This window comes from Uloborus diversus, chromosome 1 (assembly GCF_026930045.1).
Source record: "Uloborus diversus isolate 005 chromosome 1, Udiv.v.3.1, whole genome shotgun sequence".
Taxonomy (NCBI): domain Eukaryota; kingdom Metazoa; phylum Arthropoda; class Arachnida; order Araneae; family Uloboridae; genus Uloborus; species Uloborus diversus.
In genome coordinates, this window is record NC_072731.1 from 194,608,048 (window position 1) to 194,620,695 (window position 12,648).

The 12,648-nt window shown below is 33.1% G+C and overlaps 1 protein-coding gene across 1 annotated transcript in view; it reads right to left on the reverse strand.

Moving 5' to 3' along the window:
* Positions 1 to 11,371: 11,371 nt before the first annotated feature.
* LOC129218073 (zygotic DNA replication licensing factor mcm3-like) overlaps positions 11,372 to 12,648 on the reverse strand; it is a gene marked incomplete at its 3' end in the record, with an annotated part of 42,752 nt that continues 41,475 nt past the window's right edge. The window contains 1 exon segment of the mRNA XM_054852267.1: positions 11,372 to 11,382. Within this exon segment, the coding sequence (XP_054708242.1) occupies positions 11,372 to 11,382 (11 nt within the window).

The following is a 12,648-nucleotide window of genomic DNA, read 5'->3' on the forward strand; positions in this document are numbered from 1 at the left end:
TAATTAAAAAATAACTGTTGGGAAAATGAAAGAATTTTCTGGGTCCATATTATTATTATTATTATTTGCTTATTCTATCAATTACAGTGACTAAAAGTACCACTTTTAATTGAAGGAAACAACCCCATTGTACTGATAATTTTGAGTGAAGGTTTCTCTGAAGCAAGCATTAAGTTTCTTCTGTGTCATTGCCCTATTCGCAACTCCAATAAACTATAGGGGGCGTTGCAGCTACTGTCTAATGGCGGACGAAAAAGGTAAAACAAACAAATGCCGTAATTTATAACTTGCTTTGAAGCTTAGTGAATGACAGTAATTTTTTATCGTGTTTGTAGGAAGCTTTCTTTTCTTTTCTTCTAAAATCACACTACACCACAAACTGTCTAAAGCCTGTAATTTACCCCAAAGAAAACACGTGGAATGGACTGTTATACCTTTTTCGACAGTATTGTTAATCACCGCAAGGTAGCGTATTCGAGCTCTGGAGTTGCGAATAGTGGGGGTAAATCTAATCTGGAAGCGAGGTAATGCAGTGATTAGGACCTGCTTAGCCTTCACAATGCTACCAAGTTAAGTTGTAAGTATTTTTATCATTATCCTCTATGCCAATAATAGATGATCTGGGCTAAGTAAGGAGATACAGGATTGCATCACAAGCAACTTGTATGCTATGAAATGTAAATTAATTAGGGAAAACGTAATATTTAAATGGTTGTAACTAAATTAACACACAAATTAATTCCAGAGAGGAACAAAGATAAATTTTTAGTGCCAATCGCTTAAAGTTTAAGGCGTGTTTATAGTTCTTTTTAGTATGGAGCATTTTCATGAAAAAAAATAAGGTGAAGTTTCGTGATAGCAACTTCTTACTATTTCTGAAATACATTTACACTAAAAAGAATGAAATTAAAAAATTAAAAAAAGAGAAAAATAGAATCGACTTCAAAATTGCTCTAAAAAGTGAAAAATAATTTTAGATAATACTTTTAAACATAATTTTTGAAGTTGGCGCAGAAACGATAGATAAAATCATTCACAGCCACAACTCAACTACAACTATAAATTTAACCAGGCCCAGTTTCTTCACTACCACATACATTATTCATTGATGACAGCATATTTGAGTAATGATATAAATGCTTCGTTCCTAACTTTGGATGATTTTTTGAAAAAAAAATATGAACGAAGCATGGTTATACTGTTTTACTTTTTGTTTTTGCGCCGACCTCAAAAATTATGTTTAAAAGTATATTATCGATGGTGTTTAAAGAATAAAATAATTTTTCACTTTTTAGAGCAATTTTGAAGTCGGTTCTATTTTTTTCAAATGTTTTTTATTTTATTTTCTTGTTAATATAGGTGTTCCAATTTAACCTGCAAGACCTTTATTTTCGCAACCGTTAGTCCTAGATGTATACTTCAAACTGCAAAAATGTTCAGAAGCAGAGTTAAGATGCTGAAAGTTTGAAGCAAAAGTAAAAAGGAGTTAAAAAATAGGAAATTTAACTTTTTATACGGGCCCTAGGTCCCCTTAGTAATATTTAGAGAAATAACCTCCATTGAAAACTATTATTAACACAAAAAACTTGACATTTGTGCGACCAAAACTCAAGGAGATATTCCACTTTAAAGTTTTAAGGGACCATACAGAAGATAAAATTGAAACTTATCGCTCTTTCAGAGAAATGACAGGTCGTCATAGTAAGAAAAACAAGGTATTTATATTTTTCATTGTTGTTCAAAAATGAATGCAAATGTTATGCCGTGATACGCAAAAACATACTACAAATCCTCAAATAATTTGAAAAATCGCACTCTATGTACACATGTAATTTCAAACACTTGTTAAACACTATATTTTCCCCCAAAAGGTGTTAATGACGCTGACGGCGAGTGAAACTGGTGTAAGTCACAAAAACCCTTCGCTTCATATATCGTTGAATATTAGTCGTACTAATTTCAAACTTTTTGTGTTGGAATTATTTTTCAATGGGGATTATTTCTCTAAATATAAGTTAGGGGACCTGGGACCCGTATAAAAATTTAAATTTTGTATTTTCTGATTCGTTTTTATTTTTGCTTCAAGGTTTCAATATCTTAACCCCGCATCTGATTTTGAACATTTTTGCAATTGTAAATATACATCTAGGACTAACGGTTGCGAAAATAAAGGTCTTGCAGGTTAAAACGGAACACCCTGTATATGTTGTTAATATTGTAACGGATCCGCTGCGACTTCCAACTTTCTTGAAAGGACGACACAGTTCTTGATAAAAACACAGGAGCTTTATTTAGACTATGTACAGAAGAAATCGTTAACAACTACTAAATTAATCATCAGCAATTAAACAAATATCACTCAACATCGTAAACTCAACGGTTACACACGTATTTACTTCCAAATACGAAAACAACACAGCGGAATGCCTCGCAATAAACAGAGCTAATACACTCTCAGAACAAATTCTCAATCGAAACTAAACTTTTTATCACGCGGGACGCTTTTATAAACATCGAAAGAAATCTCTCAAGTATTCCACAAGATTCCAAACGTTTCTGGAAAATAGTAGACCGTTATCAATGGTAGTAGTTATCAATGAACAAAAAAGAAATAGGGGGTCGTATACTTTAGCCGAATGTATAGGGGTTGTATATTCATTACGGGAAACTATTTACAGGTTACGTTACTACAATAATTATTATTTACAGAATTTGTAACAATATAATATTTTGTTGTTAATATCTAAGGCCCCTGTAGCTGCTCTAAATTAATATCTAACCTCATAAAGTAAAACGGAATATGATCACTAAACAAAACTTCGCTTTTCTACTCGTACATGTACTTAACAGAATGAAGACAGAGTGTAGCAACAGGTATTGATAGATGCTATAAATACGTTATGCTACACCAGGTTAAATAATAGAATTTAATTTGATCGTTCTCAGTGCAGAGAGTCTTTAGAGGGAAGCAGTTTCCTACCTAAGGATGGTTGTGGGCAGCCTATTTCTTAGGTTAGGCATTTGACTGGGAGAAAAACAAGAAAATTCTCATAAGACGACTCTTTAAGGCCTCTCTACCAACGTGTCAGACTAATTTCACCGACACGCTTCACAAAAAATCTTTTGAGTAAAAAGAGGGTTCGAACCCAGGAACTTCTTAAGTCGGTCCGAGTAACGGTGCATCGGTCCAAATCGAATTCGTTACCGATTGGAGATTTTCCAAATGTAATAACAGCTGAAAATAGCCAGTGCCAGATTAACACACGGTCCCACTGATCAGTGGACCTGGCACCATAGTTTTAGGCGCCCCAACATAGCGTATTTTTTTATGTTTTTAAAGGGGATATTATAGCAATTTTAGCATACATTTTAGTAGGATCAGTGTGCCATTTTTCGTTTGAGTGAATTTTTACACAACAATTGCTTTAAAAAATAAAACTATTCGAATTTTCTGTGAAACGGCAGACAAAACCACAACTTTTTCCTGGACACCTGGTCATCACTTACGTTTGATCGGGCTCTGAAAAGAGAATTGATACCAATTCAATATTTAATGCAGAATTTAGCCATCTAATCATCAATAATGCCAGAAGGAATGACTATTTTTTTTTCTCAATTTTCAAAATGAACTATTGAGCTACTAATAACGGTCTTAGTGACAGCAAGCCTCACAATGTGAAACCATTTATAAACATCGTTGGTCATCACATTATGCACCAAGAATTTTCCTTGAGTGGCTTTTCCCGTTCAATTATTTTTATGTAAAACAAAAGAGAATTTATATATCAACGCAGCAAGGAAAACGGGTTTTTAAATTCTTTCTCAAACCCATCTGGTAAGCTACTCATTAGCCAATCCGTATGATTACGTAGGTAGGACAAATTACGTAGGTAGAGGAGGGAGGGAGAGAAATTTCTTTCTAGATGCTCTTTCATCAGAATAAGAAAAAAAGTTGTATCAGTGAAATGTAGCTGAACTGAAATTCTCGATCTTTCTGTCGCGTTTATTTCACAGACAAGGAAAAACACGTCAAGGAAAAACCGAAACCTTATAAACGTAATAAAATATATTAATGAATAAAGTTTATTAAACTAGCCTTTTATATTTCAATTTCTTCCCTAAGAAATCCATCTTGACAGAAAATCCTGATTGGTCGGTAAATTTGGAAGTGCGTAGCACGGTTGTGAACTTAGAAAGGTTAGTAATATAACAGTTATCTTTCCTTAATAATTTTATTTCATCACTTGCGTAAATGGAGTCCATGAAAAGTATCGAAAGATGGCAGTTTTAAACATTAATCGTGCTATGCATTTCAAATTTTCCCTAGGTCAGGATTTCACTGCTAAGCTGGGGAAGAGAAGATGAGCAATATTGTTTCAGTTAAAAATTCCTCCAACTTACTAGCACAGCCAGGATGATTTTTTTTGGGGGGGGGGGGGGAAAGGTTGTCAAAGCAGTCTTCGCATACATAGAAAACATCATACTTAGCACTGGCAATGTCGCTTACAATCCTTGTCCTCTAGGGTAGAGTACCATGCTCTTAACTGCAATTCATAATCAGAGTTCTCTTACTTGCAGTACCTTCCGCTCTCCACTTCCCGCGACAATTATTTGCCATTATTCATAAAAATATTGTTCCTCAATTGATAAAACAACTAACAACAAGGTGTTTTATAGAGCACACGAAAATTCGGTTATAATCAACCACATTTTTTAAAATTACAGTCGAGATTCTCTCTCTGATAAATATTCCGGCTGCGAATTTGAGTTTAAGAGTTCCACTATGAGCCTTATAGTTTGGACTGGCGTTATTCTAAATTCTGTCATAATATAAGAAAGAACTTATTTCCACATGGAGATGTTAATTAAATTTAGAAAAAGGTGCGTGTTGTATCACTCGAAAATAACTGGTAGACGCATATGTATGCAAATAACAGAGATATTGAACCAATTAAATTAATGTGACTGCAAATGTCTGGTAAGATTTTTCATGGATGTAGGATCGGGTACTTCTGCTACAATGGTATTTTATCGTGATTTCAGTGAGTTTGAGAATGATATTATAGTTGGCGCGCGAAAGATGGGCCATAGCATCTCTCAAGTTTTGATAAGATTTGGAATTATTTCTACAACCATTTTCCAAGGGTACCATGAATCCGGTAAAATACCGGTTCTCAGACATCACACGGTGGCCGAAAAAGACTGAAATTACGTGACCAAAGATGGCTGACAAAGAATCATGAAACTTGACAGACAAGCAATCCTTCCTCAAATTGCCGCAGAATTCAATGCTCGAGCATCAAGTGCCAGCGTGCAAATGGACCGTCTGGGAGTTGGACTTTTGGAGCCGTACAACACTATTTTGACTGAACTCCGCCTCGCCGACGACTACTTTATAGCCTGTGATGCTAAATATGGATTTACTCGAGCATCGTGTGTGGACCTATTAGATTTTGTTGTTTAGGTTATAAGAAGAAAATGTCATTTAATGTTCAATTTCAGCGGTGGGGAAAGTGTCCACTGATATTCATAAATGTAAAAAAAAAAAAAAAATAAAAAAAAAAAAAAATAAATAAATAAAAAAGTTGCATGGACATATTTAAGCTTGCCAGATATTGATAGTTTTGATGCTCCAACTTTTCTTTCGATACTAAAGGTTTATTTATCTGCCTACTTGCGCGGTGGAGTGTGGCCATTCGAAAGGATAGAAAAAAAAAAAAAAAACTCGAGTGCTTCAGATATTCAGAGGGGAGGTTAAGTGAACCGAAAAAATTTCACCATTCAAAAGACTGACGTTTTTGAAATGGCGCACGTTCGTAGAAAATTTTTGAAAACGCAAAGGAAAAAAAAAAAAAAAAATCGTGATATGTATTGATGTACTCGAGCGCGTCAGATTTTTCTACAACCATGGTAACCTAAAATCTGACAGTTATTTTTAGTGGTCTTCTTATCTGAGAGACTAACAAAAAACAAAAAAAAAAAAAAAACTTTTTTTTGCAACTTTGTAAGCCTACCACACCTTGCGTTACTCTCAAATCGTCGGATTTTTTAAATGTACACTCTTTAGCTTGTAATTAACCAACTTTATCTTCAACAGATGCATTTCAATAAATCTGATGATAATTTTTTTTTACTAATCTAACGGGCTGCAAAAAAAAAGAAAAACATCGTATATCAAAATACTTGAGCGTGTCAGATTTTTATACAGAAGATTCAGCTAGATGCTCCAGTCATTGGTAGCCTAAAATCTGACGATTATTTTGAGGGGTATTCTTAATCAGACAGCAAGGGGAAAAAATGACTTTTATTTTATTTTTTTGCAACTTTTCTCCTTGCGTCACGGTCAAATTTTTAAATCAAAATCTGATCTCTGTAGAGAGAATTGGCGTGTCAAGGCCAAATAATTTTCCTACTCTCCACAGTTCTGGTTGTCATGGTTACTGTACTAGGAATTTTTTTCGTCATTGCTTCAGTAACACATAACAGTCACAAAAGCAACAAGGGGAAAAAAGTTCATAGTGCCGTAACCATATGACAACAAGAAGGGAGAAAGTTATTTGGCCTCGATACGCCAATTCTCATTATGTAGAACAGGGGCTGGAGTGTTAATAAGGCGAACCATAGATCTATTGTACTACAATCTCACTTTTCTAAAGAAAAAATTACAGCACACAATGATATTTCTCTTTTAAAAATCGTCAAGTAAATAATTTAGGTTTCAAGAACAGTGTTTAACTTTTTTTATTCTAGTCGAACTTCAGGGAACCATGTAGAACAAAATTTTCTGTAAAATAAGATCAGTTGGTTTTGTATATCACTCTTCAGCAACAACTTATGCCTGGTAGTTAAAAAACGGCTTGCTGATAATGCTGTATCTCCAATTAGTCTTTTTGATGATGATAAACGAGGATCTTTGGATTTTTTAAAAATACTGTATCAAAAAAGGAGGAACTTCCTTCCTGGGCCTCAATTGGGCACTCACCTGACAAATATATTGATACCATGGATACTTCACAGTACCTCTCCCTCCAGTGTCCCCGGCACAAAGTTTGAGAACCCCTGGACATAAACTATAATAAAGTCCATGCTACGTTATGTTTAGGGACTTCTGGGCTTCCGCAGGGATGCAACATTAGGAAGGTATTTGGCACTTGTGTATTTTTACTGCCAAAAGTCCAGTAGGCTTGCAAATTTTCGAAAATTGTTACTCTCCTCCACCAAAGTAATAAAAATTTTCCCTTGGGAGGGGGGGGATTAGAAATCTCAACATTTTCATATTGCTGTAGTAGAATGGGCAAAAAAAAAAAAAAAAAATGTAACCAGAGTTTTGTTTCCCCAAGGGTTTTGCATTTTATTTGTATATTATATTGATTTTGTTATAATAAATATTGATTGCTTGACGATAGATTGTGAAGTGACTTATGTCGGGGAACATGGGGCCAAGTGAAATGATGAAATATTTACTCTGCTTTTAGCTCCACCTACCTGGTATTATTTTAACTATATAGTACCATATGTAGTCTTTTCCAACAAGAAAAAAAAAAAAATACCGCGGAAGATTTAAGAATTTGGTAATACAGGCAATTTAAAAAAATCGATACTCATATTGTAAGTTTGTTGTAAGTCAAAAACTGTTTTTGTTAATATAAATGATAAAGTTCTTGTTATTAACATTTTAAATATTGAGACCTCCTAATAATCAATGCAGTATTTGTTTAGTTATTATTAAGTTTATTTGTTTTTAAAATAAATTGTACAATTTGTCAAGTTCATACGGGGCAAAGTGAAAAAGTTTGTTTCATTTACTCATTCAATCATTTAATATAAATCACTAACGTTCTCATTTATTAATTAATTCATTTATATTCCTTCATTTAGTAATTCACTTATATTTCTTTTAATTATCTGTTTATTGTTTCATTATCTTTTCATTTATTCATTCAACCTTTTATTTACTGATTCTTTTGATGAAAAATATGTTTTATAACAAAATAGAAAATATTTAAATTTTTACTTTGCCCTATGGAAAAAAAAAGAAGTGAATTTTCCACTTTTTTTAAGGCTCAAATTTACTGCCAAAAATAAAAAATACTGTTTCAACGCAAGTTTTAGAAACAAATTCCGATTTGTTCATTTTGCAATAACTGAATTATCTTTACCATTTCACTTTGCCCCACATTCCCCTACTACAAATTTAGGAACACTTTGTAAGCACTGACAATCAGAATTCTGTTGCACTATATTACTGGCATTTGTACTGTTATTTGCAAATGTATCAAGTTTGAGTACTAAACTGTCGCTAATGACATTAATTACAAACAAACAGGTGTAAATTATCTTTATTTTTGAAAAATATAATCGAGCAAAATTAAATTAAAATATTTCAGCATAAAATAAATATAAATCTGGATACATAACCAGTTGAGATAAAATGTACAAGTATGAAACATATTGTAAAATATAAAGCTGAACACAGTTTAAATTAAGAAAACTATTTCATTTGCGACCATAACTTGGTTGGCCTCTGTCATTTGTTCAAGAGCTAAATTAATTTCTTCAGGAGTGAATGGATCATCTTTTTGCCTCTCAGCTACAAAGTCTGTCAGAACACTCAAAGGCACTGATTGTGCATGACGTACTTTAAACAATTGTGATAATATTGATCTAAAATCTTTCATCCTAAAAAAGAAAATACATGAATGAATAAATATAAATAAACTAATGTAAAATCAATAAAGAATTATCTTTCATTAGGATGCAATAAGGAAATACCCAAGAAGAAAATGAAACTGGAAAAAGAAAAATAACTGAAAACAGAACTGCATATTGCTACTTTTGACCAAAATACTAACACATGGAAAATTCTCAGTAGGTTGTAGAGGATGATAGGATTATGTAACTTTTAAATCAAGATTCAAACATACAAAACGTATCAGTTGACAATAATGAAGAATAGTTAAAAGCGCTCTCGTCATCATGTAACCCTTGGATATTAACAATTCATACATAATTTACCTTACTTAAATTGAAGAAAATAAATTTTTAAAGAAAATAAAAGGAATAGTTTGTTACCATTATACATTTTGGAGTACATAATTTTATGCAAGAAATTTAAAATGTCCCCTTTTTCCGGATGGTAAAAAACCTCTTAAGAAAAAAAATGGAAACAAAATTTTTCCCAAAAATTTGCGTTTTTCCCGATCATTCTCATAGTCCGGGAACCAGGTAAAAATTCGGTCAATCATTTCCTCTCGAACGATAATTGGTGAGAGGCAAGCATAATTGGTGATTCATAACCCACTGCGTTATGTCAGCTGACTTTTTGTTTTCCTTCGAGATATTGTCTTAACTATGATTTGACAAAGTTTCAGCCGGGAGGAAATTTTTTGTTACATGATTCAGTTAGTCCTATTAGATGCAATGCACTAAAATTGCGTATGCCTCTTATCCATGTGAACACAAAAAATGGATAAAAATGAGTTACTATACTATGAAAATGCTGTATGTATAACGTTTATATTAATAAGTTAAACATTTTATTTGATGAGCAACATTTGTTTCAAGCAGTGTAGCCAGCTGCCATTTAAAAATATCGGTTGAGAAAATTGTAAAAAATATTTTTGGGTGAATGTGTTGATTGTATTCAAGTTTTTTGATGGTACTGATTTTGCTAGCATGACTTTTGTGACAGATGTGATAAATGATAGTAAAATCAGCCTGTATTGCGTCCTGGTTCAGTTCATCTTTTGCTAAAGATTGTTTTAAAATGTCGGCTAAGTGTAATGCACAGAACAAACTGTTAACATATCTCATTTTTACTCATGATGAATAAAAGTTGTTAGCTATGGATATGTGTTTGTAATGCGGTTTTGTTTAATCTGTTAAAGCTGCCAAAAATAGCATATAAACTATCAGATTTATTATTTTTTTTAATTTTGCATTTCATAAACTATAACAATTACATACATAAATGACAAATTCAAAATTTGAACAAAATGTGACAAACGAACAAAATGTTCAAATACAATAGTGCAATGTAATCAAAATTTATTCATTGTTCTCTCCACATAAAGATTAGCAGAGAATAACGCAAAACAACATGTTACCATTTTTACTATATTGTAGAATGGTGTGCTAGGGTTTACTAAAAACTGGTTTTTTCTAATGTCACTTAAGTCCATATAGAGGGATATACACCACTGAACACTAAGCTTAAAGGACCCTCTCTGTTATGTTTAATGTTCACCAGGAAACTATTTTGTTAGACATGGAAGCATGATTGTGAGAAAGCTCCGCAGGCAATGAAAGTTTGTGTCATTGTGCTCTTAATATGAATAGTGATTCTGAGCAAAAGTCTCCACCCTTGGACAGCAAAAGCCTTGTCCAGGCTTCAATAGCATTATCTGTTTGGAAATGATTCCACATCTGGTCTTTTACCATAAAGCCACTTTTACAAATTCAAAATTAAACATTCCAGAACAAGCAAATATAATTTTTTTATTAATGCTAAAATGGATGAACAAAAGTAGAGAAGATGGATGTAGTTGAGAGATAAGGAAGGCGAAAATTAAAAAAAAAGGCAGTTTCAAGTTATTTGCCTTGGATCTGAAAAATTGTAGATCTGGAACTGTTACCATTATGTGATTTGAGCAATCTTAGTGGATTTTGGAAGACTTAACTGACTTTTTATTAAAACCTTAGTGACCGAAATCAAAAGAGATTTCTAACAATGACTGGGAGACTTGGTAGGTGTAATATAACCATAGGCATACCCATGATTCCCATTAGGGAGGTGCAAGCATAGGCGCAACAAGCTAGAGGTTATTAGTCCCCCCCCCCCCACAAAAAAAAACCTTTTTGCTATATATGGTTAGATGAGAGGAAAAACGCAGTTATGCGGCTCTCCATTAGGAATTTTTTGAAATTGAAGTCTTTAAAATGTGACTTTAAATTATCTTTGGTGACATTAGGGAAGAGCGTGAGGATCACTCTCTTCTAGGGAGGGTCAGTTGCCCCTCCCTGCCTATGTCCATGAATATAACATGCAATTTTTGTTTCACTGCTAATTGTTTTAATACTTTCTTCAGCCTCCTTAAATATTTTGTTCTGAAAAATGATTTTAACATGACTATTTTATTGTGCAAGACATTTTGACATGAATCTTTTTTTGCAAAAGGACCATATTACTATTTTTATTTTGCATAGATTTATCAAGTAAATTCTATTTCTAAAAACTACAAGATAGATTTTTTTTTACTCCGAGAGCAAAGCCAAAAAAGAATTTTATTCACCTGGATTCAGAAATTTCACTTTGAGAAGCTGATTCAGATTCTTTTGAAGTGCTTGGTCCATCCGTAGGTTGTGAAAGCCTTCCTTGGGAAGCTGAAAAAGAAAAATCAATGAAGATTGAACTGCAATGCAAACTCATAACAGAAGTTGTAAGATAAAACATTATATGCACAAAATTAAGCTATAATTAGTTCGCTTAAGCGATACTACATCTTTATAATACAAGCTTCGGCCTCCACCACATTAGATCTCAATTTATTTCATTGCAAGACCATTGCCAATACTTCATCTTCATTTGTTTCAGATCCTTCTTTGACTTTATCAATCCATATTTCCATGGGTCCTTTTCGCCTTCGGTTGTTGCACAATCCACCAGTTATTTTTTGTTTGGTCATATTTTCTGCATTACTCCACTGAACGTATCGGAGTCAGCGAATTCGTAGCAACTTGATGTGTTTCACAACGTCTTTACTTACAATTAACAGTACAACTCATATGTTTGATCTTTAAAGACTTTCAAACTACTTTTCATTTGCATGGAAAGCGTGATTACCAGCTTGTACTCTCTTAAACATTTCACTTTGTAGACAGGTGTTACTTATGATAGTTCTTAGTTATTTAGTGTTGTACGCCTTCAAAGGACTTCCTTTTATGTCAATTGTTCTTGGTCTTCTTTTGAATTCTTTGGGTGCAACTATTAGACATGTTTTTTTTTTTTTTTTGCTTTCATTGATTTGTAATTTGTTTTGCAATGTTTTCTAAATCGTTAGGAATCTTAAAATTTGCTCATTTCTAGAAATAATCGCATCATTTTCATCAGTAGTTAAGTTAACTGATATCTTCTTTCTCTTCTGATTGCATTCTTTGTTTGCTCACTCCGATCACATAATTTTTTTTTCCATGATCTTTCTATAGCCAAGATCAGAACCCCTGCCTTGTGTGAAAAAAACAATGGCTCTTGAAAATTCCGTTTTCACCATGCTGTTTGACAGCAGAAGTTTTTTAAGAAGAAAGAACTTCTGCACAAGGAAATCATAATAATCCTGACAAAAAAAAAAAAAAAAAAACTGAAGTACTGTCTGTTTTCTAACGCGAAGACTAGTACTCGGGATAGATTCTATTTTAAAAAGGGGCGACATGTTGGAGCTTGGCACTTTGTTATCTCTGTCTTTTTCGACGCTACTTTGGAAGAACTGTTGAACATGTTATTTTGCATTTTTTTAATTTCTGGGTCTCCATCAATATTTTGATAAAATCAGAGCAGTCTGACTCATGCGCCAATAACACTAGTCAACAAAAATGGATCCAGTTCAAAAAGTTATTTTCGAAGTAATTTGTTTCGCTAAACACGAAAATCAC